General features: G+C 42.0%; 2 protein-coding genes across 4 annotated transcripts in view; both read left to right on the top strand.

Moving 5' to 3' along the window:
- GNAL (G protein subunit alpha L) overlaps nucleotides 1-21,572 on the top strand; it is a 156,106-nt gene that overhangs the window by 114,614 nt on the left and 19,920 nt on the right. The gene's annotated exons all lie outside the window — the stretch shown is intronic.
- CHMP1B (charged multivesicular body protein 1B) lies at nucleotides 18,131-20,883 on the top strand. The gene has a single exon (XM_045459247.1). The coding sequence runs from the start codon at nucleotides 18,276-18,278 to the stop codon at nucleotides 18,873-18,875; it is 600 nt and encodes a 199-aa protein (XP_045315203.1). The 5' UTR covers nucleotides 18,131-18,275; the 3' UTR covers nucleotides 18,876-20,883.

Raw genomic sequence — 21,572 nt, 5'->3', positions numbered from 1 at the left:
TTATATCTTGGTGGAAATTGAAGTCACTGTGTTACCTGGCTCAGCAGAATTGTATTTTGAACGTTCATGCTTGTTATGAAGGGAATAAGTCTCAGCCCGGTTAAAGTAACCTCTTCCGTGGCAAAAATCCCTGGGAATATTTTGGGGGAAGAGGTGCTTCTCAGTGCTGCTGAAACTCTGTTAAGGCCAAGCTGCCGGTGAGGAATCTGGGAAGAGTCTGGCGGTTCCTTAAAAGCTTAAACACAGAGGGGCGCCTGGGTGGCGCAGTCGGTTAAGCGTCCGACTTCAGCCAGGTCACGATCTCGCGGTCCGTGAGTTCGAGCCCCGCGTCGGGCTCTGGGCTGATGGCTCAGAGCCTGGAGCCTGCTTCTGATTCTGTGTCTCCCTCTCTCTCTGCCCCTCCCCCATTCATGCTCTGGCTCTCTCTGTCCCCAAAAAAATAAATAAACGTTGAAAAAAAAAAAAAAAAAAGCTTAAACACAGAGGTAGCCGGCAGTTCCACTCCTGGGTATTTACTCAGAATTAAAAACATACGTCCTCACAACAACTCACACACGGATGTTCATGGCAGCATTACTCACAATAGCTAAAAAGTGCAAACAACCCAATTGTCCCTCAAGTGATGCACAAAACCTGATGCATCACACAACAAAATATCATGTGGAATAAATAGGAAGGAAACGTTGATTCATGAGACAGCATAAATGAACCTTGAAGACATTCTATTAAGTGAAAGAAGTCAGACACAAAAGGGCACATATGATAGGATTCGGTTTACATGAAACATCCAGAACAGGCAAATCCACAGAAACAGAAAGTAGGTTAGTGATTGCCAGGGGCCTGGGGAAGGGGAAATTGAGAGGGACTGCTACTGGGTATAGAATTTATTTGGGGGACAATGGGAATATTCTGGAATAGTATTGATAGTTGCACAACCTTGTGACTGTGCTAAAAACCACTGAATTGTATAATCAAAATGGTGAATTTTATGTTATATGAAATATATGTTATGTGGGTTATATTGAATCTAAAAAAAAGAAAGATTGTGGAGGTGGGAGGGATTCAGGGCAGGAAAGGCAAAGGGAACACTCGTCAAGATTGGCCCGGGGAACAGTCTCCTCCATGAGCCGGGGGTCCTCTTGTCAACATCAGATGAAAGTCTACACATGTGCTTACAAGGCCTGCTTTTTAGAAGGCCTCTGTCAATCACAAATGCATGCCACACTCCAGTTCTGTAAACACATATGAGCAAATGGGAACCCCCAAATTATAAAGTGCCTATGGTATAAAAACAAAAAAAAAGCTATGATGATCTATATTATGCTATTTGGCATGCAAAGAGTAGAAACTTGCTCAGGCTTCTTCAAAAAGAGGGGAATTTGTTCTCAGTTTCTCTTGGAAACCACTGTTGAGTCAAAGATGCTGTGGGGACCAGCTCTTCTGTTCCTGCTGTGTGGACATTTCAGCTTGGCTTTGCTCCTAATGGCAGGTCCACTCTGCAACTGCAGGCCAGGTCCCAGAGGAAGCAGAGAGATCAGCTTTGCTAAAAGGGAGACAGCCTGCGTCTGGCCATGATCCCAGCCTGCTCACATGGTGGCCCCACCTGCTGTCCCTGGGCAGTCAGTGGCCACACCCACATCCCTGAGCAGAGGCTGCCGTAAGGCAGGGCAGCCAGGCTGCACTGTCTAACACCAGGACAGACCGATTTGGCTAGAGGATTGTGGGAACAGTCATCATAACCGAGCATTAAGTATTGTACTTTGGGTAAAAATGAATGTCTTTGAAGCACCAAGCAAACCGTACAAATAAGTAGAGATTATATTTTGTACAGAATTGCCCAGTTCCCACTGTGAAAATTAAAAGACAATCTCTCCTGCATTATCCCCCAAAATGCATTTCCTCTAAGTCCTAATAATAAGTGATTATGTAGCCATGGAAACAGCTATTTTGGGAGAAAGCAAATCAGAGAAAATTGGATCTTTAGAACAGGTTTATAAAATCAGACTTCGCTTAATGTAGCTTGAAACTCTGTTGCTCAGTGTAGGTCCCAGTGCTTTGTACTGATTGTTTACATGATAAGCACCTCTGGGAGTGCATCCATTTGAATAATGGGTTTTAGAATACTCTCAGAGAGAATATTCCAGAAAAAAAGGAAAGAATTGCAAGAAAGGTACAGTGATTTTCTGCTATGCCCCTGTCTGCCTTTGGCCATCTCTCAGGAGTCTTGGGGACCACACTGACCGCATTGACCACATTTACTCTCTAGGGTTGATTTTGTTCTCATGGCTCCCAAGTCCCCAGATTTAAGCTTTCAGGGCAATCAGGAAATTATTAGCAAACATGAAGTCTCAGCTGCAAAGCTGTTTTTTTGAGGTCATCTTCAAGTCAACGAAACTGTAATTTAAAGTGTCCGTGTTACTACACCCTGTTGAATCCATTGAATATATAATCAACCAACTGGGTGCACCTACACATTGTCCTTAACACTCACGTTGATCTTTATTTCTAGCCAAATGTGTTGTCAGATTCATTTTCTTGATCTGCAAAATTGGACACGTTCCTTTTATGGGCAGTACCCTACACATTATCCTTAACACTCATGTTGATCTTTGTTTCTAGCCAAATGTATTGTCAGATTCATTTTCTTGATCTGCAGAATTGGACGTGCTCCTTTTATGGGCAGTACAGTCCATTTCTTGTGGGTATGAAGCATGGCATCAGTGGCAGGACAAAGTAGATGGACCAAATACCCCAGAGTCAGTCGGTCAGCCCCTGGTTGTTTCCATTTTCTTCCGTGCCCGTTTGGAAACCCTGTCCCGAGAAGGAATTTTTAAGAGGGCTTGCTTAACACCAGGGCTTCTGTGTGAATAGGAAGCCTGCTCTTCTCCTCCTGTGTCTCCTTCTCACACTCACCTGATACACACGCACGACACTGCTCACAGCAGATGTGTGGGGTGTTTTCCCACACCAAGTGATTCCCCACGACACCAGCTGGGTGTCCTACAATTTAACTCAGTGCAGATGCTGTCTACCCCGAGACCGCGTCAGATCCCACAGGTTGCCGGCTCAGTCCCACGAGGCTGCCCCCGACTTCAGACGCCAGTCTCAAGCGATAGGTCTCCAGGTTATCTATAGCTTCTGCTCTACTACTGACGACTCACAGAACTCAAGGTCACTTACTTATATTTACTGGTTAATTAAAGGAAGTGATAAAGGATATACATGGACAGCCACACGAGGAGATGCACAGGGCGAGGGCTGGGAGGGTCTCGAGCACAGGAGCTTCTGTTGCCATAGAATTGGGATGTGTCACCCTCCCGGTACATGCATGTGTTCACCAACCTCTCCAGACCTTGTACTTTGGGATTTTTATGGAGGCTTCACCACGTAGGCATGAACTGTCCTTAACTCCAGCCCTTCTTCCCTTCCTGGAGGATGGGATAGGCACGAGCTGAAGCCAAGCTTCTAGTCATGGTTTGGTCCTTCTGCTGACCAGCCCCATCAGGGAGCCCACCCAGAGTCGCCTCATTGAAACAAAAGACACTCCTATCACACGGGAAGGTACAAGGGATTTAGGAGCGCAGTGTTAAGAATGGGGGCCCATGACCAAATATTAGAATGGAAAATGCTCCCAGTGCTCTTATCACTTAGGAATTTACAAGAGTTTCAAAAGCTCTGTGCCAAGTATCAGGATCAGAGATCCTGACTATCTCACATGTGTAAACAAATGTTTCAAATCTTTCAGGAAAACTACTCCCTTGAGTGGAGGATCCTAGTGGGTTCCCCTGCATCATCTCATTGAATCTTCAGGCTTCTTATAAAGAGAGGATGCTGAGATGGGGCTCCAAGTCCTGTCCCTTCCGGCATGTCACAGTAGTTTCTGGTGTTTCCCATTCAGCAGATATTGTTAGATTCATTTTGAAGCTGTGAAGATCAAGCCTTTGAACTATATATGGTAAAAAAAAAAAAAAAAAAAGTGTTATAATAATGTTTTTGCTGCCTTGGCTGTATGTCCCCAATTATTTATAGAAATATGACTTTTGTCAAACAGTGTCCTGTGAGGGGTGCCAGTAGTGAAGAGGGGGTCAGCAGCAATGAGGAGCCTCCCAACACCCTTAACCTCTCCCGTGCTCCTTTGCGGTGGCTCAGTGAGTGCCAAGAAACACTCCCCAGGCCCACTTTAAAGACTAAGGCCAGGGGCGCCTGGGTGGCTCAATCCGTTAGGCGTCCGACTTCAGCTCAGGTCACAATCTCGCGGTCCGTGAGTTCGAGCCCCGCGTCGGGCTCTGGGCTGATGGCTCAGAGCCTGGAGCCTGCTTCCGATTCTGTGTCTCCCTCTCTCTCTGCCCCTCCCCCGTTCATGCTCTGTCTCTCTCTGTCTCAAAAATAAATAAACGTTAAAAAAAAAAAATTTTTTTTTAAATAAAGACTAAGGCCAGCTTCCAAAGCTGTAACAGCAAGACCAAAGGCAACTTGCATCAAATACCAACTCCAAGTGGCATTTTATTAAAATAACTATATCAAACCAAAGTGGTATTTTTTTTATTTTATTTTTTATTTTTTTTTTAACGTTTATTTATTTTTGAGACAGAGAGAGACAGAGCATGAACAGGGGAGGAGCAGAGAGAGAGGGAGACACAGAATCCGAAACAGGCTCCAGGCTCCGAGCTGTCAGCACAGAGCCCGACACGGGGCTCGAACTCACGGACCGTGAGATCGTGACCTGAGCCGAAGTCAGACGCTTAACAGACCGAGCCACCCAGGCACCCCACCAAAGTGGTATTTTATTAGAGTGAAAGTTATTTTAGATGTTCGCCTTGATAACACTTACTTATCATAAGATCTATGTGGCCATTTTGATAAAAACGAAATTGAAACTCAGTGCACATAGATGACCGTTGAATCTTTCACGAGGGCTCAGCATCCAGTTTCTTCCTGCTGGGGGGCAGGGTGTTTGGAAACGCTCTGGTTTATGCAGATGAGTAATAACAAATAGTAGCAAAAATAAGGGGTTTTTTTTTTTTTTTTTTTTGCTCTGTAATCACAAGAAACATTTTAAGTCAAATTATGCAGCATGTGAAAAAGGGAAGAGCAAGAAATTCTCTTCCAAATTGAATTCCTAATAGCCCACTCACACTTCTAAAAAGTGTCTGATAGACACTTAAGTTCTTAGATCTTTAAATTTTTTAATGCACAGATACAATCTTTAAGACAGAAATCTATTCTGTGCCACATTTTCACCTGTGACAGTTGCCGTGTGATGAGAGCCCGGGCTCCCCCGTGGGCTGGACCTCTCGGCAGCAGGGAGCTGCCTCGTCGGTGCCTCATGGGGATCTACCTTCATGGTTACACTGCTGGACAGGTGCTGGGCCGTCTACACAACGGCCAGTGCACTGCCACAGCCCCTCTCCCAGCACAGCAGCACATCTGCAAGAAGTTGAAAATGTGTGCAGAATAGCTTGGTGAGGGATAGGGTCACACAGGTGTTCACATGTATCAAAACTCAGCAAATGTGCACTCAAGATTTGTGTTTCTTTCAACCTAAATTTTACATCAACAGAAAAAAATTGTGAATAAATGTTGATCTGTAGACAAAAATCTGCATGCTGAAGTATTTAGGAGGAAGTGAACTGATGTCTGCAATTTCTTTGAAATGTATCAAAAATAAGAGATAGATGATTTTTTAAGTATGGTAAAATGGTAATCGCAAAATCTAGATGGTGGGTACTCAAGCATCCACTATGAAAATATTTCAGGTTGTATGTTTGAAACGTTTCATAGTGAAATGTAGGGGGAGGAAAATACATGTGTACAGATGTGATCAGAAAACATAGAAAAAAATAAATTACATAGCAACACAGGTTAACACATCAGTGATACTGCATAAGTACAACATGCCACATAAGACATTTGCCCGTAAGAGGTTTTTATTGCAATTCTCTGAAGTATTTGATGAATTCTTTGAAATATTTCCAAGGAACCCAAGGACCTCAGATTGAAAACCACCAAATACAAGAATTAACAAAGTGTACAGCTTCAGAAAGACTTAGAGGTATGTCTTGTATTTCTAACCTTCAAAAGGTAGCTACAAAACAGCTCATAGTTACAGAAATTTACCATGTGGAGCACTATTCTGTGCACGTTTCATAAGTTAACAAATGAATCCTTGTACTTATCCAAAGAGGAGGAAACAAAATCACCTAAGTTTACACAGGACTCTATCATGCCAGATTATTACTTGATTTATCCAGTATTTCAAATCTTAAACCTAAAGATGTAATGGGGTGCCTGGGTGGTTCAGTTGATTAAGCGTCTGACTTTGGCTCAGGTCATGATCTCGGCGTCTGTGAGTTCGAGCCCCTCGTTGGGGGCTCTGTGCTGACAGCTTGGAGCCTGGAGCCTGCTCCAGATTCTGTGTCTCCTTGTCTCTCTGCCCCTCCACGACTCACACTCTGTCTCTCAAAAGTAAATAAACATTAAAAAAAAAAAAAAACCCAAACCTAAAGATCTGAGAGATTATTTCTTAAAAGTTCAAGTTCACACGTGTGTGCCAGACGTGGCCAGATGCTAAACTGTAAAAGTGATGAGGCTTGGCTCTAAGCTTATAAAGAAGTGGATTTTCACAAGGGCACCCATTTTCTCAGATTCTGAAGCCACTCTCATTTACCTTCCATTTCCATCCAGTTCCTATCATGAGTGTGGTTTGCAAATGAAAGCCAGGATAGTTTTTTTGTAGAGGTCCTGGGGGTTCAAGAAAGGGAAAGACAACTCACCGAAGGGGGTACATATTTGTAAATCATGTATCTTATAAGGGACTTGGATCCAGAACATAGAAATAACTCCTACAGTTCAATAATAAATACAGAAATAACTTTAACATTAACACTTTTATCAATTTTAGAAAGAGCAAAGGAGCAGAATAGACATTTCCCCAATAAGATATGTAAATGGCCAATAAACTCATGAGAAGACGCTCGGTAGCATTAGCCATTGAGAAATGCAAAGTAAAACCACCTCACAGCCACTGGGATGGCTATAATAGAAAAGCCAAATAAAAAACCAACGTTGGCAAGCATGTGGAGAAATTGGAACGCTCACGTATTGCTGGTAGGAATATAAAATGGTAGGACTGCTTCCAAAAGCAGTCTGGCAGTTCCACAAAAAGTGAATCAGAGTTACCATATGACCCATCAGTTCCCCTCCCAGATATATATTCAAGAGAACTGAAAACACATCCATACTAAAACTTCAAGACAAATACTCATAACAGCATTATTCGTAAGAGCCAGAAAGTGGAAACAACCCAAATACCCATCAACTGACGAATGGGTAAACATTATGAATGGGTCTATCCATACAATGGATGATTAGCTAGCTATAAAAAGGAATGAAGCACTGATCCAAGCTGCAACCTCGGAGAACCTTGAAAACACGATGCTAAGTGAAGGAAGGCAGACACAAAAGGCCACATGCTGTATGATTCCATTTATAGGAAATGCCCAGAATAGACATCTAGAGACAGAAAGTAGATTAGGGTTGCATAGCGTTGAGGGAGGGTGAGGGGACCGATGAGGAGTGACTGCCTAATGGGTACAAGGTTTCCCTTTGGAGTGATGAAAATGTCCTAAAAATAATCATGGAGATGGTTACACAACTCTGAATATGTGAAACACATTGAATTGTGCATTTCAAATGCACTTTATATTCAGATCCTCTGTTGCAACTAGCTTGTTAGATCTTAACTTGGACTCCTGAGTAAAATTCATTTGGAGACTGCTGATAATTTGAATTTCCTAATTTCAGGGCCTTTCTATTTAATTCCAAGGCAAGGGGGAGAGACTCCATCAAAAGTAGTGAACAATTGCTCTATAGAACTTCATATTCCTTTCCCTATACAGTGAATTCGGCATATCTGTGTGTTTGAATTGAGTGTGGTCACAGTAATTACGCTGTGGATAGTTTTCAGTATAAGACTCCTAACATTTCACATTTTGCATATTCTTACTTTTAAAATCCGTTTAAGAGAGGAAAGAGAGGAAAAAATGAAAAAGCAAAGCTATGGATTCAAAATATGATTCTCATGCTGAAAATATGTCTTAACTTCTCTAAAAAATAATCATCATGGAAATTGGCAGGTAATTTTACAAAAAGTTACTTCTGTGACATTTTGAGTTATTCCTCTCCATGCAGGGCCTGATACAGTAACATCTCATTAAATGTTTGTTGAATGAGTAATAAACCTAACCACGTTTTAATTTTTTTTATTTTTTATTTTTTATTTTTTTAATATATGAAATTTATTGTCAAGTTGGTTTCCATACAACACCCAGTGCTCATCCCCAAAGATGCCCTCTTCAATGCCCATCTCCCACTCCCCATCAACCCTCAGTTTGTTCTCAGTTTTTAAGAGTCTCTTATGCTTTGGCTCTCTCTCCCACTCTAACCTCTTTATAACCACATTTTTAAAGTCTTCCTTGTGGATGGTTCGTGTGCCAGTTCGACTGCTCACATGGAATTATTGCATACATGCCACTGTGCCTGGAGCCATCCCTGCCTCATAGCAGGTGTTCAGAAAATAGTTGTTAAACGAATGGACTTTTATAACTTTCCTTTCTCTGTGTTCTGTACCATTCATAGCCTGCCATTCTCAGGTATACAGAATTGATTTTCCTGTAAAGCTCGGGTAAAGGCACGCTATCTGTTCATGACAGCATTATTCAACATAGCCAGAAAGTGGAAACAACACAAATGTCTGTCATGTGAATGGAGAAACAAAATGTGGTCTGTACATACGATGAACTATTACTCAGCCCTTAAAAGCATGAAATATTCATGGCTACTACCTCGTGGCCTCCTTTAGGGCAGATGTGTTCACTGTCTCAGAGAAAACTGTATATATCATGGCAGAACGTTGTAGAACTACTTCCCTCCACCCAGTAAACAACAAGAATGTGTTCACAGTATCAAGAAATTTAGTTAAAGCCTTTAAATTGGATTTAGCCAGTAAGGAAGCTGCCCTTTGACAATTTCACATTAAAGAAAGCCCTCAAAACAGGAAGAAAGGAAAAAGCCTTCCTTGAGATAGTGCATGGTGTCAGTGGTTAGAATTACATATCTTCTTTTACACCGGACCACATCGATCACATAATAATTAGAATGCATGATATCAATGAAAAGCTACCTTTCAAATCCAAGTTTATTCTATTATTATATTAGATTGAGGAAATCTAAGCACAAAGAGAATTTCCATTTGCTCACTAGCAGTTTTATTCATATAACAACAATTAAGTGGACAGTATGCCATTGTTTCTTAATCTATTTTATATTACTATGAATCTGGAATTAATATTTTGCATTAATGTGAATGTTCTGCATCATTTCTGGGAAGAAGAAATGAAAGAGGCTTCGTACCAAGCTACCTGAGGCCGGTGGTAACTGCTAAGAAAGAAATTACTTTGCTATACTTTGCCAAGATCCATGCAGGGACTAAATATATCTTCTTCTAAAATCTACGAGACTTAATAGGTCATTTGTGAAAAAAATTTTATTATCCTGCATTGAACATGTTAAAAACGTCTCAGATCTCTTTTCAGGTAAGAAACTCAGCGTCAGGTAAATGTAGACTGGAAGGGCCAATCCCATTTCTTCCTCTGACAAATGGTGTGGTCTGAACAAATCAGCATATACTTGGTCTCTGAAAATAGAGAGCCCACGGGGTACCCCTTCTCAGAAGGCTCGCCTCGTCCAGAAGTCCCTACCGCTCCTTTCTCCACCCTTGTTCAACCACATGCTTCCAGTTAGATTCTAAAGGTCAGCTTCCTTGCAAGGACCTGGGGCAGATAGTGGGACCCGCCAGGATGGTACCGTCACAGACACACCATTGTGAGCTGCTGCAGAAAGGAAACCCTAGGATGCTTCCAGTGATCAGGAACCATGTTGAATGCAATTTGTGTTGGTGTCCTTATTCTATTTCCTGTAAATGACTTGGAGGAATTCACAAAGTTTCACACTGTAGCGTAAGTTGCAATTCAGTTAGCTTTGAAAATTCTCCTTTAACCCCTAAACTACTCATAAAAATACATTTTCCTTTTCCTGCAGTATGCTAAGATTTACTATTAGGTCTTATTTTCCAGATGTTAATCTTGGCTGGGACTTATTATATTTAGGACATGGTTAATCATGTCCTGAGGCAGTCTGGTAGTTCCTGGAAAAGAAACCACCACATGTTGAACTTATCTTAGTGGAAAAGCTCAGCCAGCACCTTGATGCCCCAGTTGTGCAGAGCCTTCCACGAGAAGAAACACTGGGGGAAATAAATACCTCTGCTTTATGGAACATTAATACATGCATCGCATTTGCTGATTACTTGTCTCCCATCCCTGAGCCATGAACTCACTAAATATTTTTGGGGTACAGGCACGAGCTGGAAGATTCTAGCCCAGCCCCATTGAAGATTATAGAACAAGAATGCATATCCATTATATTTTAGTTGAGGTATCTGGCACTTGATGGCTTAGTTCAAAACCATTTTAAAGTTAACAAGATATGTATCTGTCTTTGGCTTACTTTAATTAAGCCACCAGTGTTCACTGTCTCAGAGAAAAATGAATCCTGTAATAGTACGTTGTAGTAGTATAGAAGCAACAAGAAATATTCTGCCTCGCCGTAGGGCTTTATACAATGTAAACAGAGGGTTAAAAAATAAATTATTTCTAGTAGGACTCCCTGAATTAAGTTATATTTGGTTTCTTTTCTTTATTTTGTTTTTGTTTTTGTTTTAGAGAAAGAGGAGCAGGGAAGCAGCAGAGAGAGAGAATCTCCTGCAGGTTTCACATTCAGCACAGAATCCGACTCAGGGCTCAGTCTCACAACCCTGAGACCATGACTTGAGTGGAAATCAAGAATTGGATGCTTAACCAACTGAGCCACCCAAGCGCCCCTGTATTTGGTTTCTAATATGGTTTTGCTTAACTAAAGATACCAGCTTAAACTGACAGTCTTTATGTTCTGGCTCAAAAGCTGAATTGCAGCTTTTCCTTGACCAAAAGGAATTCCCAGGCTCAGCCTTGCAGGGGCACTAATGGCCAATGACTCCTTCCTTTTTTGTATATTGTAGGGGTTAAACCAGAATTGAAAAGTCTTCAAATGGTTCTCAGAATATGCGATTCCTTAGAAGTAGTACTCTCTATTCTGTGGACATGAATATTTTAAGTCACTTGACTTAAGTTTCATTTAACTGTGAGATGATGTGACTTAAAAGCTGTGTCACTGGCAGATCAGATCCAGCATTGATGAGGGATACGGGTGCGTCAACAGCACATACTGGTTCCCGGAAGCAGCAGTAAAGACCCACCCCCACCCCCACCACCTCCCCCTCCTCAGTCCAAAATAGCCCTGGGGAAGCTCTCAGCTTCTGATGATCTGTTTACATTATACACACAGGGTGCACCAACAGGGAGGCAAGAGAAGGTTTTAGTGTGCAACAAAATTCACTGTCTTGTGTGCACATTAACGATTTTTTAACTCGAAGGTTGTAAGCTTAATGCTCAAGTTTTTTTTAAAGTGATGTGAGAACAGCCACTTCCTGCAGAGTGGCCCCGCACGCAGCCTCGGCAGGCCAGTGTGGCCCCCTTGCCCATTTGCCTTAGATCTGTAGCTGTGAAATTGCTTTCCATCCGACACTGGGTCTGCAGGACGACCTACCAGTGTCCCATTAGACAGCCAGGCAGTACTAGATATTACCGTGTGTTTCTATGCAGGGAAATAAGTTTTTCTTAAAAAGAAAAAAAAAAAGCATAATAAAGATTTCTGGTGAAAGGGGGAACGGTGATTGGAAAGAGGAATATATTGTTTGTTTCACAGACAGAAAATATTTCAGGGTCTTTGCTTTCCTTCCGTAGTCTAGTTTCTACTCATATTCTCGTCTCCCTCTGAGGCAGGAACCCCATCGAAGGAGTAGGTTTTCTTTCTACAGAACATTCTGTAAACGGAGGAGTAACACAGAAATAGACACAGACTGCCTTCTCTGTTTTCGCTGAATCTACTCCACATGTGCCCTGTGAGATCTGCAAACGTCCATCACAAATTGCTGGGAAAAGGACAATTTAGATAATACACGTTTTTCTCTTAGTAAATTGTACAGTGAATCTGTACAGACTGTTTCAGGATTTTTTTTTTTTAATGAAATTAAGCAGCCTATACCATTTTGGTCTGATTCTTTCACTCAAATTAAGGTTTTAAGATTTATTCATATGTTGAGTATGGTGATAGCTATTTATTTTCACTACTATATAGTATTCAATTATAAAAATACACCACAATTTATTTTTCTGTTCTGTTCATGGACAATTGGGTTGTTTCCAGGTTTGGGCTATGACGAATAATGATGCTGTGAACATTTTGTTCTGTAACCTGGTATACAGGTACAAGAGTTTCTCTAGGGTGGATAATCAGATAAGGAATTGGGGCTTATAGGGGATGCATATTTTAACTTTATTAGATAATGCTATTTTTCCCAAGGAGAGTATATCCACTGACATTCCCAGCAGGAGTGTTATGAGAGTCTTCGTTGCTTTGTATCTTTGCCAGAACACGCTATTTCGAGACTTTGCCTGAATTATTCTGAGGGATTTTTTTTTTTTAATTTAGTGGTTTGGAACAGTCCTTCCTGGTGCCAAGACCGATGCAGACCTTATTACCCACTGTTACGATCATGATTTCTCCCTTTCCAGTTTTATAAATGAAGAAATGAGGCCCAGCAAGGAGAGCTGATAGCACTGCTCAGGACAGAAAAAAAGAACTCCATGCTCCTTGCTCAGTCAGGACCACACTGCACGCCTCTCCCTCTGCTTTCCCATTGCTTCCTTTGCTGAGAAGGTCCAAAATCATCTTAAAATAAGACTGAACTAAAAAGAGTCTAGAGTTATGCTTTAACAAAACCCAAGCAGAAAAATTAATATTTAGAGATTACTTTTTAAAAAAAAGTACTGCCATTGATTTTTTTCTAAATCTAGATCTTTCTTTATTGCAAAGAGGACTGGGAAGGACTCTGGAGCCTCCCACCCAGTTCTCTGAACATCTAGGACAAGGTGATCATTGCTCCACTCGACACCAAAAGAAATCCTGGACTATCCTTAGAAAGCCAGGAGTATCTAGATTTAATTTCCAGCCTGTCATCACACGGGTAAGTTATTCAGTATAGAGAGGAAACACGAGCACCCCCACGTCAGTACAGTTGGTAGATCCCAAATTAGACCATCAGGACATAGGGAATTCGGGTACTCCTAAGAGTGTTAACTCCCTGCACCACCGTCAGGACTAATAATCTAGGCGTTACCAGCCTGTATGCACAGCAATGCAGAAGTCCACTCAAATGCAACTCTCCTGTTTCTAACTCTTCCTTGTACTCATTTTAAAACGTTGACATCACGTTAACATAGTTTGAGGTACCATGACTTTGCAATTTCCCAAGGTGTGAGGAGTCTCGGAGTTTTCAATTATAGCCGTGTTCCAAAATTAAAAGGTGATAGAAACAATTATATATATAATATATACAGTAATACGGTATATGTAATGTAGCCCTTAAAATGGTCACCAAGAAGATATATATCCAATGCCATGTTCTTTGAATGCATTCATACATTCAACAGGAATGTATTAAGCATCTGTGTGTCCCAGAGGTTGACTGGTACCAGGTCAAGAAACAAGATGTCACCATGGGAAAATCGGAAAGGACACACTGCTACTGAGATAATCACAGATACATACATAGGTACAATTGTGGGAAGTGAAGAGGAACTCTAAAAGAGAATTCAAGGCATAACGTTTCAACCCCCCTGGAAAACTACCTGTGAGAAGTAGGATTTTAACACGCACAATAAAATTGTTTTCCATATGTATTTATTTCCTTCTTTTATTTTGGAATGTCTTTAGATTTAGCAAATGATTCTTTTCCAATGAACTCAAGCCGTAGGACCCGCTTAAATATCTCAAGTTTAGCCATTGGTATTGGTTCAAAGGAAGAAAGAAACAGAATAGGCTGTATGAACCAAATTAAAACATTTTTCTTCCCCATTTTATGGTAAAAATAATTAGCTGGCTTGACTCACAGTTTTCTAAAGATATCTGTACTCTAATCAAAATTTTCTTAGAGTCCCTAAGAAGAAAGTTTCTACTTTGGATCTGGGTGTTATAAGGTACTGCAGAAGCTTTGACTAGTCTCACGATCGTACACTGTTTACAGAGGGTCCAGGACTTCCGATGTTGCGACTCAGGACTTTTCAACTTTACAATGATGTGAAAACAATACACGTTCGGTAGAAACCATACTTGGAATTTGGATCTTCTCCCAGGTTAGCGATGTGCAGTAAAGCTCCTCGCAGTGACATAGCTCCCAGACAGCCACATGATCACAAGGATAATACCCTTGCAGCCATTCTGCAGCCATTGTGTATGTCTCTTTCAGTAGAGCATTCGGTCAATTACATGAGATACTCAACACTTGATTATAAAATAGGTTTTGTGTTAGATGATTTGCCCAAATACAGGCTAATGGAGGTATTCTGAGCACGTTTAAGGCAGGCTCGACTAAGGTATGATGTTCAATACGTTAGGTGTATTGGGGCACCTGGGTGGCTCGGTCGGTTGAGTGTTCGACTTCGGCTCAGGCCATGATCTCACAGTTCATGGGTTCAAGCCCCATGTCGGGCTTTGTGCTGACAATGCAGAGTCTGCTTCAGATTCTGTCTCTCTCTCTCTCTCTCTCTGCCCCTTCCCCACTCATGCTTGCTCTCTCTCTCTCTCTCTCAAATAAATAAACACTTAAAAAATTTAAATAGGGTAGATGTATTAAATGCATTTTTTTCAACTTAGGGTATTTTCAACTTGTGATGGGTTTATTGGGATATAGCACATCGTAAATCAAGGAAGGTCTGTATTCTTTCTTTACACCATGAATTGAGTCCAGAAGATTCCCATGTGCAGTCAGAATTGCCATAGGACAAAGGTTCCTTGATAATCTTACATAAACTCAAAATAATCTCCCCTTTCCTAGATACACAAAAAGAAAGCATGCTAGTCTGAAACAGACCCTGAAGGCTTACACCCTCAATGGAATGGAAAGAATGGAAAACTTAGCAATAGAATGTAGATAGATGTAGAGAAGGGAGTCATCAGGATGATTCCTAAGAATCTGGCTCGAGCAAGTAACTGGGTGAACAGAGGTGCCATTTCATAGGTAGGATGAGCAGGTTTTCGGGAGAAGGACTGAGAGTTCAGTCAATTGGAGGAGTTGCCAGTCTGGCACCCCAAATTCTCCAGTGTCAGGAGACAGTTGGGGATACTGGAGCTCAGAAAGAAACTTGCTCTAGAAATGCACGAGTGAGTGTTAGCTATAGATCATACTGAACACAATGGGGATGGCTGGGGTATGGATAGAGGAGAGAAGAGGATGAGGCCTAAGGACTGCTGCTACCCAGCTCAGGGGGAGGAGGGGCACTGGCCAAAGGTGAAGTTGGCCCCTCCTTGTTCCTGCTGTCTGAAAATATGGCTTCTGGAACCCTACCCCCATGCTCTAGACTGACCGGCCCAGAGAGGAGACTTGCCATCAGTCAGTGACAGTAGCTTCAGGGGGCGTTAATTGCTTTTAGCAACCTTAACTTAGGTCACATCAACCTTAGAGTCCATGCAACTCCTCAGTCTTCTCAAAAGAACAGCTAAGTCACCTTATTCTTTTAAGCCAAAGATGATCAGTCTATTATTCTTATTAACTGCTTGGAGTCCTCCTTATTATACTGGTCTCATTATATCCATGGAATCTTCTTACTTTTTTTTTTTTAAGTTTATTTATTTATTTATTTTGAGTGGGAGGAGGGGCAGAGAGCAAGGAAGAGAGAGAATCCCAAACAGGCTCCACAACGTCAGCACAGACCCTGACGTTGGGCTCTAACTCACTAACTGTGAGATCCTGACCTGAGCCGAAACCAAGAGTCGGTCACTTAACGGGCTAGCCACCCAGGCGCTCCCACGGAATCTTATTTCTAACATGTAGCAGATGTGTGGTCACAGGCCGGTTGCCTAGCTCTCTGTACTTCAGTTTCCTAACCGGTACATCGGAGACGTTAGTAGCATCTACCCCAGAGGGTTTGTGAAGGTAAGATGAGCTAATTCATGTGAAGTGCTTGGAACAATGCTTGGCACACCAGTACTTAATAAATGTTTGTTGTCCTCATCCTCCTCATCTATCAGAGTTTCTCGTGATTATGCTCCAAACCCTCTCACCTGATTAGAATTTGTCATTGGGCAAACTAAAGAACATGTCAAGGAACCATTTGGCTAACTGAAAGGAAACCAAAAGAAAGGGAGCGTGAGTGGGGGTGGGGGTGAGCAGAGAAGGAGACGTAGGTCCTCTACCCCCACTTCAAACAGATTTCCTTTTATTTGCTTTTTTCTATTGTTTCTAGAAGTGTCCCATGTGAAGAAAGAGTTCTGCTTTGGGGAAAAAAAGTAATCTTGGCTCAGCTGCTAACTAGGATAATGTTCTAGGTCCTCTCAACCACAATTCAATTCAGCAAAGTCTTACTGGACTCAGTGCCTATTTTGTGAAGAGAGCTTGCTGGGTTCCTTAGGGGGAAAGGAATAAAACTGTTCTCTACCTCCATGTGGTTGATAATATAGTAGTGCCCTGAACCCACAGACCCAGTACCAGGAGTTATGCCCTGTGTGCTAAGGCAGAGGTCCAGAGTACAGAGGCAGCACAGAGGAGAGGGATCCTGGAAGGCTTCATGGAGGAGGGGGCTTTTAAGAAATGTCAGGATCTCAATAGGCAGAGGTATGTGGGGTGGAAGCTCAGGCAACAGGGACAATGTACACAGAGGGAGGAGCGTGCCTCATTCTCCACACTGATCAAGTGACACAAATGATCATAGACTTCCATGCTTCAGTCGAGTTTGACTGGCACAGAGAGGAAGGAAAGAAAAAGAAGGTGGGGACCCAGTATGCCTCACAGAGAAGTTCAGCCTTTTTGCCCAGATTTTGGAGCACATGAGTGATCTAATCAGAGCTGTGGTTTAAGAAGATGCATGTGACACCGCACCCCCTTACTTTGTGGTGCAAGACGGTTTGCAAGTTACCACAGGAAACCGAACGGGATGGTATGACTCTGGATTAAAATTCTCTCTGAACAGAACTAGCTCTCGCTCTTCATTTTCAACCTAGCTCATTAGGGCAGGTTGGGCCTTCTTGTATTTTGTTATTGCTGTATCTGAGGAATCTTTCTAAAACAAAAAAAAGCTACAGCACACATTGCCGCCATTGCAAAGCCTGAGTTTTTTAAGGGTATAATACCAAGTGACAGTTTTGATGTATGCCAGTGGGTGTCGGTCCCAATACTTCACCATCCTCTGCTTGCATAATTTAAAATGACAATGTAGCCTGTCAAACTTAAATGTGAGTGAAGTTCCTTGGATATTTATAAAACATCAAATAGATAGAATTGTGTCAGCAAAAGATGGATGACAGTTGCTGGCAAAGCACCTATAAGCTGAACTTAAAGCTACCGTATGAATATGGTGGTCCACGGTTCTAAAGGTATTTTCACCCATTGCAGTAAAAGGATATCACAATATTCCCTTCCAAATTGTAGTCAGAAATTGAGAAGCGAGTCGGTGATGCAGGTTTGTTTTGTTAACGAATTAATAAACCACGGCTCAGGTTCCCCTGAGGAAGTGGAAGTTACCCGGGCAAATAAAGAAAGCGCTGGTCTGCAGACCTGGCTGACGGTTTTTAGCCCCCTGACCAGACACCTGAAGCCCTGCCAAGTTGGACCTCGGAGATTTTTTTACGGGGAGTTCTAGACACAGCCTGCCTGCGTCGGTAGATTAATTCCCAAGTGTGCACGGACACTCATTTTTGTCAATTTACTAATGCTTGAATGTTTGTAAAACGGGGCGTAGAAAACAAGCGCCCTGGTCGGCACCGGCAGCGTCCACCCATATGCGTCCGTCCGCGTCTGCGTGGTGCGGCCCGAGCCCCGCCTCAGAGGGCGTCCCCCGGCCCCCTGGGTCCCGCAGGCCCCGCCCCCGCCCCACCCCAAGCGCCGTCCGTCCCGCAGGCCCCGCCCTGGCGCCGGGCTCTGACGTCACCGTCTGCGCCGCGCGCCGTAGAAACAGGAAGTGGGACCAAAACAAAGGAGCGGCGGCCGGGAGCGGACCTGCCTATTTCTCCCTCTTCCGCGCTCATATTGGCCCTGGCCACAGACCCCTAGGAACCGTCCGACTATGTCCAACATGGAGAAACACCTGTTCAACCTAAAGTTCGCCGCCAAAGAACTCAGCAGGAGTGCCAAAAAATGCGACAAGGAGGAAAAGGCCGAAAAGGCCAAGATTAAAAAGGCCATTCAGAAGGGCAACATGGAAGTGGCGAGGATACACGCCGAAAATGCCATTCGCCAGAAGAACCAAGCGGTGAATTTCTTGAGAATGAGTGCGCGGGTCGATGCGGTGGCTGCCAGAGTCCAGACGGCGGTGACGATGGGCAAGGTGACTAAGTCGATGGCCGGTGTGGTTAAGTCGATGGATGCGACGTTGAAGACTATGAATCTGGAGAAGATCTCTGCTTTGATGGACAAATTTGAGCACCAGTTTGAGACGCTGGACGTCCAGACGCAGCAAATGGAAGACACGATGAGCAGCACGACTACGCTGACCACTCCCCAGAACCAAGTGGATATGCTGCTCCAGGAAATGGCAGACGAGGCCGGCCTAGACCTCAACATGGAGCTGCCGCAGGGGCAGACCGGCTCTGTGGGCACGAGCGTGGCCTCCGCCGAGCAGGATGAACTGTCCCAGAGACTGGCCCGCCTGCGGGATCAGGTGTGACGACAGAACCCACACTGAGGTTTCCTGGCCGTAGCCACCTTCTGAAATGCTCTGTATATTAATGAGATACTATACAACACTAGAAACTCTGAACATGCCAGAATGCTGAAATGCTCTCTACTTAAGATGCTTCTACCTTTGGGTTTACAGTGCTCTCCAGATACACTAAGAAATTCCAGGCTCCCTCCATCTTAACTGGATTTTAAAGTTCCGTATAGCTTGTGATGATGTGTATTTTTATAGCTGCCTTTTAACAGAACTAGTTAATTTGGTGTGTATGAATCTTTCTCAAAAATTTGGTCCAAACTCTTGTTCGGTGTATTCAGTTTTCTGCCTGAATTTTCAAAATTGGGGATTTTTTTTTAAATTTAGTGTAATTGGTAATATCTAGAATTGACAGGTGGTGCATAAAAATTAAGAGGAGAAGGATTACTTAGATTGATTACAGGGCTATCAACACCTCATTCAACTTAATGGACCGTGCTATTTCTGTGGGGTTTGGGGGGGTCTTTTGTTTTGTTTTGTTTTTTTGCCATCACCTCCAGACTTCTGTTGATCTGTTCACATAATTTATACTGAAATTATGGTGGGACATTGTGCATAATATTTTCTTACTGTTTATGTTCTATAAATTTTTCATGTGGTAGTTACGTTTTTACAACTGGAAAAAGGCCACATAATTTCATTTATTATAAGGAAAAATTGCTCATTTATATTTTTATTTACTAAAGACTTTGTCAAAAGACAAGGTTTAACGTGACAGTTTCAAATGAACGTCTTGAACACACTTCTAGTTATTTTCCTATCTCAACACTTTAATTAGCCTTGTTATAAAGTATGTTAATTAGCATGGCAGTCATATTACTCTAACATTGCCAAAGAACTGTTGATTGGTTTAAGAGAACTCCGGGGTGGTGTGTTTGTAGGTTTTCTTTTGATTTTAATAACCAAAAATAGACATCAAATTAGAACTGCATTTTAGGTTCTAATTACTTGCATTTATTATTTTCTTTTAGAGGAACAACTTGTTGAAAAGCCTTGGAAGTTAGTTGGAATGTTTTATTTAGCCATGCAAATAACTTAAGTATATGTGCAGCCAGCTGGAAGTCTGGGAAGGAGGAAAGATGGAGAATTTGACAGTAGACTTGCCCTCTAAGGCTAGAGCCCATCTGTGCCGCCTTTCATCTTTCTAGAACAGCAGTGTGTTTTCTGGCTGCAAGGTAAAGCATGTAACCACCACTTTCTCATAGCCTCTGAACATGGAGAACAGCAACTTGCTTTTATTTTGGCAAGTGTATTAATCTAAGTTAAATACTTGCGGATATTTGAAATTTCCCCTTTCCTTCACTGGTAGATTTCTCCATAAGAGAATTCCAGTGTTCCAAAAAAATAGTTATAGGGACTCTTTCAAGCCCCTTGAAAGATTCATGGCCAAATAGTCACCATTACATTTTCCAGTATGAATGGGTGTGTTAAAGAAAAAACAAAAAATGAACAGGTAAATGCAGATGAGGACTGACCCTCATTTTTAAGTGTCTTTACATTTGGATGTTCCGAAGTCTTCCGTAAGGGATACCTGTCGATTGATTATCTGTCCCTGCCTCTTCTTTCTAGAACTCTTCCCTTTTGGGGTCTCTTCTTATCCACATGGTTGCACAGAGGCAGCTATGTGAGCATAGCATGAGTCATAACCGCCTCTTTAGACTGGGAAAAATAATTACTACTTAAAATATAGCTTAGTGTTGAATCCTTTGGTAAATTAAAGACCCTTTTATAGTGCAAATACTCCCAACAAAATTAATATATTTTGTGAGATTAAACAATGCTTGTATATGCTTGAACTTTCTTAAAATATGTTCATTTCAAACTATATGAATGTACATTTTTATGAACCATAAATATTTTCAAAAGCATACCAGGCCCATGAATTATTTCCTCACTTTTGCAGCTGATGAAATGCTGAAATGTAAGCCACAGAAGTTTGTCAAATAAATCATTTTAAACTGCATGTTATTGCATGTGAGTGTACATCCTATTTAAGAAAACTATATAAGAAAAAATTCAGAGGAAGATTTGGTTCAGAAAGCATGGTATTCTTCCACACTCTCCCTTACCACCTTAATTTCTGTTTTGTTAGTATGGAATTTTCATGTATATTTCTAGAAACTCTAGCTATTACTTCTTTACTGTAATAGTTTCTTCATGGCAGCAAGAATTGTTCCTTGTATTGAAACTTGCTGGACTAATGATACATCTATTTTATAAAAGGCGTCCGCTCAGACATCCCACAGAAATAGTTAATCTTCCATGCAGGTACTAATACAATTTTTACTCAAATCTCCTTTTTATTTTCTGCCTTCAAATGTACAGTTTCTAACATGGATTTAGAATATACTTTTAGTTTAATTTATGAACGATTTAGCTTCCTTCATTTCAGATGATACGTGTGCAATTTAGAACTCTTACTAAAGCTGTTTCTTCCAGAAATGTTAATCAATATGTGCCTTTCAGGTGGAGGCATGCTATGAGTCTTGTACACTGGGTGCCTACCCTGCTGTCCTTGATTTGGAAAAGAGCCACCTAAAATAAGCACCCATCTGATAACCTTACTAACAGAACGTAGTCTCGGGTCAGCCAAACAGACCTCACATCATAAAGCAGAAGGGAGGAACCTTATGTCTTAGATGCCTCCTCTGT

The sequence above is a fragment of the Leopardus geoffroyi genome, chromosome D3, assembly GCF_018350155.1.
Source record: "Leopardus geoffroyi isolate Oge1 chromosome D3, O.geoffroyi_Oge1_pat1.0, whole genome shotgun sequence".
In the NCBI taxonomy this organism is placed as follows: Eukaryota; Metazoa; Chordata; class Mammalia; order Carnivora; family Felidae; genus Leopardus; species Leopardus geoffroyi.
This window is presented reverse-complemented; position numbering and strand designations above follow the sequence as displayed.

What these genes read in the sequence shown, in the direction of transcription:
- CHMP1B (XM_045459247.1), top strand. Translation starts at nt 18,276, where the DNA reads ATGTCCAACATGGAGAAACACCTGTTCAACCTAAAGTTCGCCGCCAAA.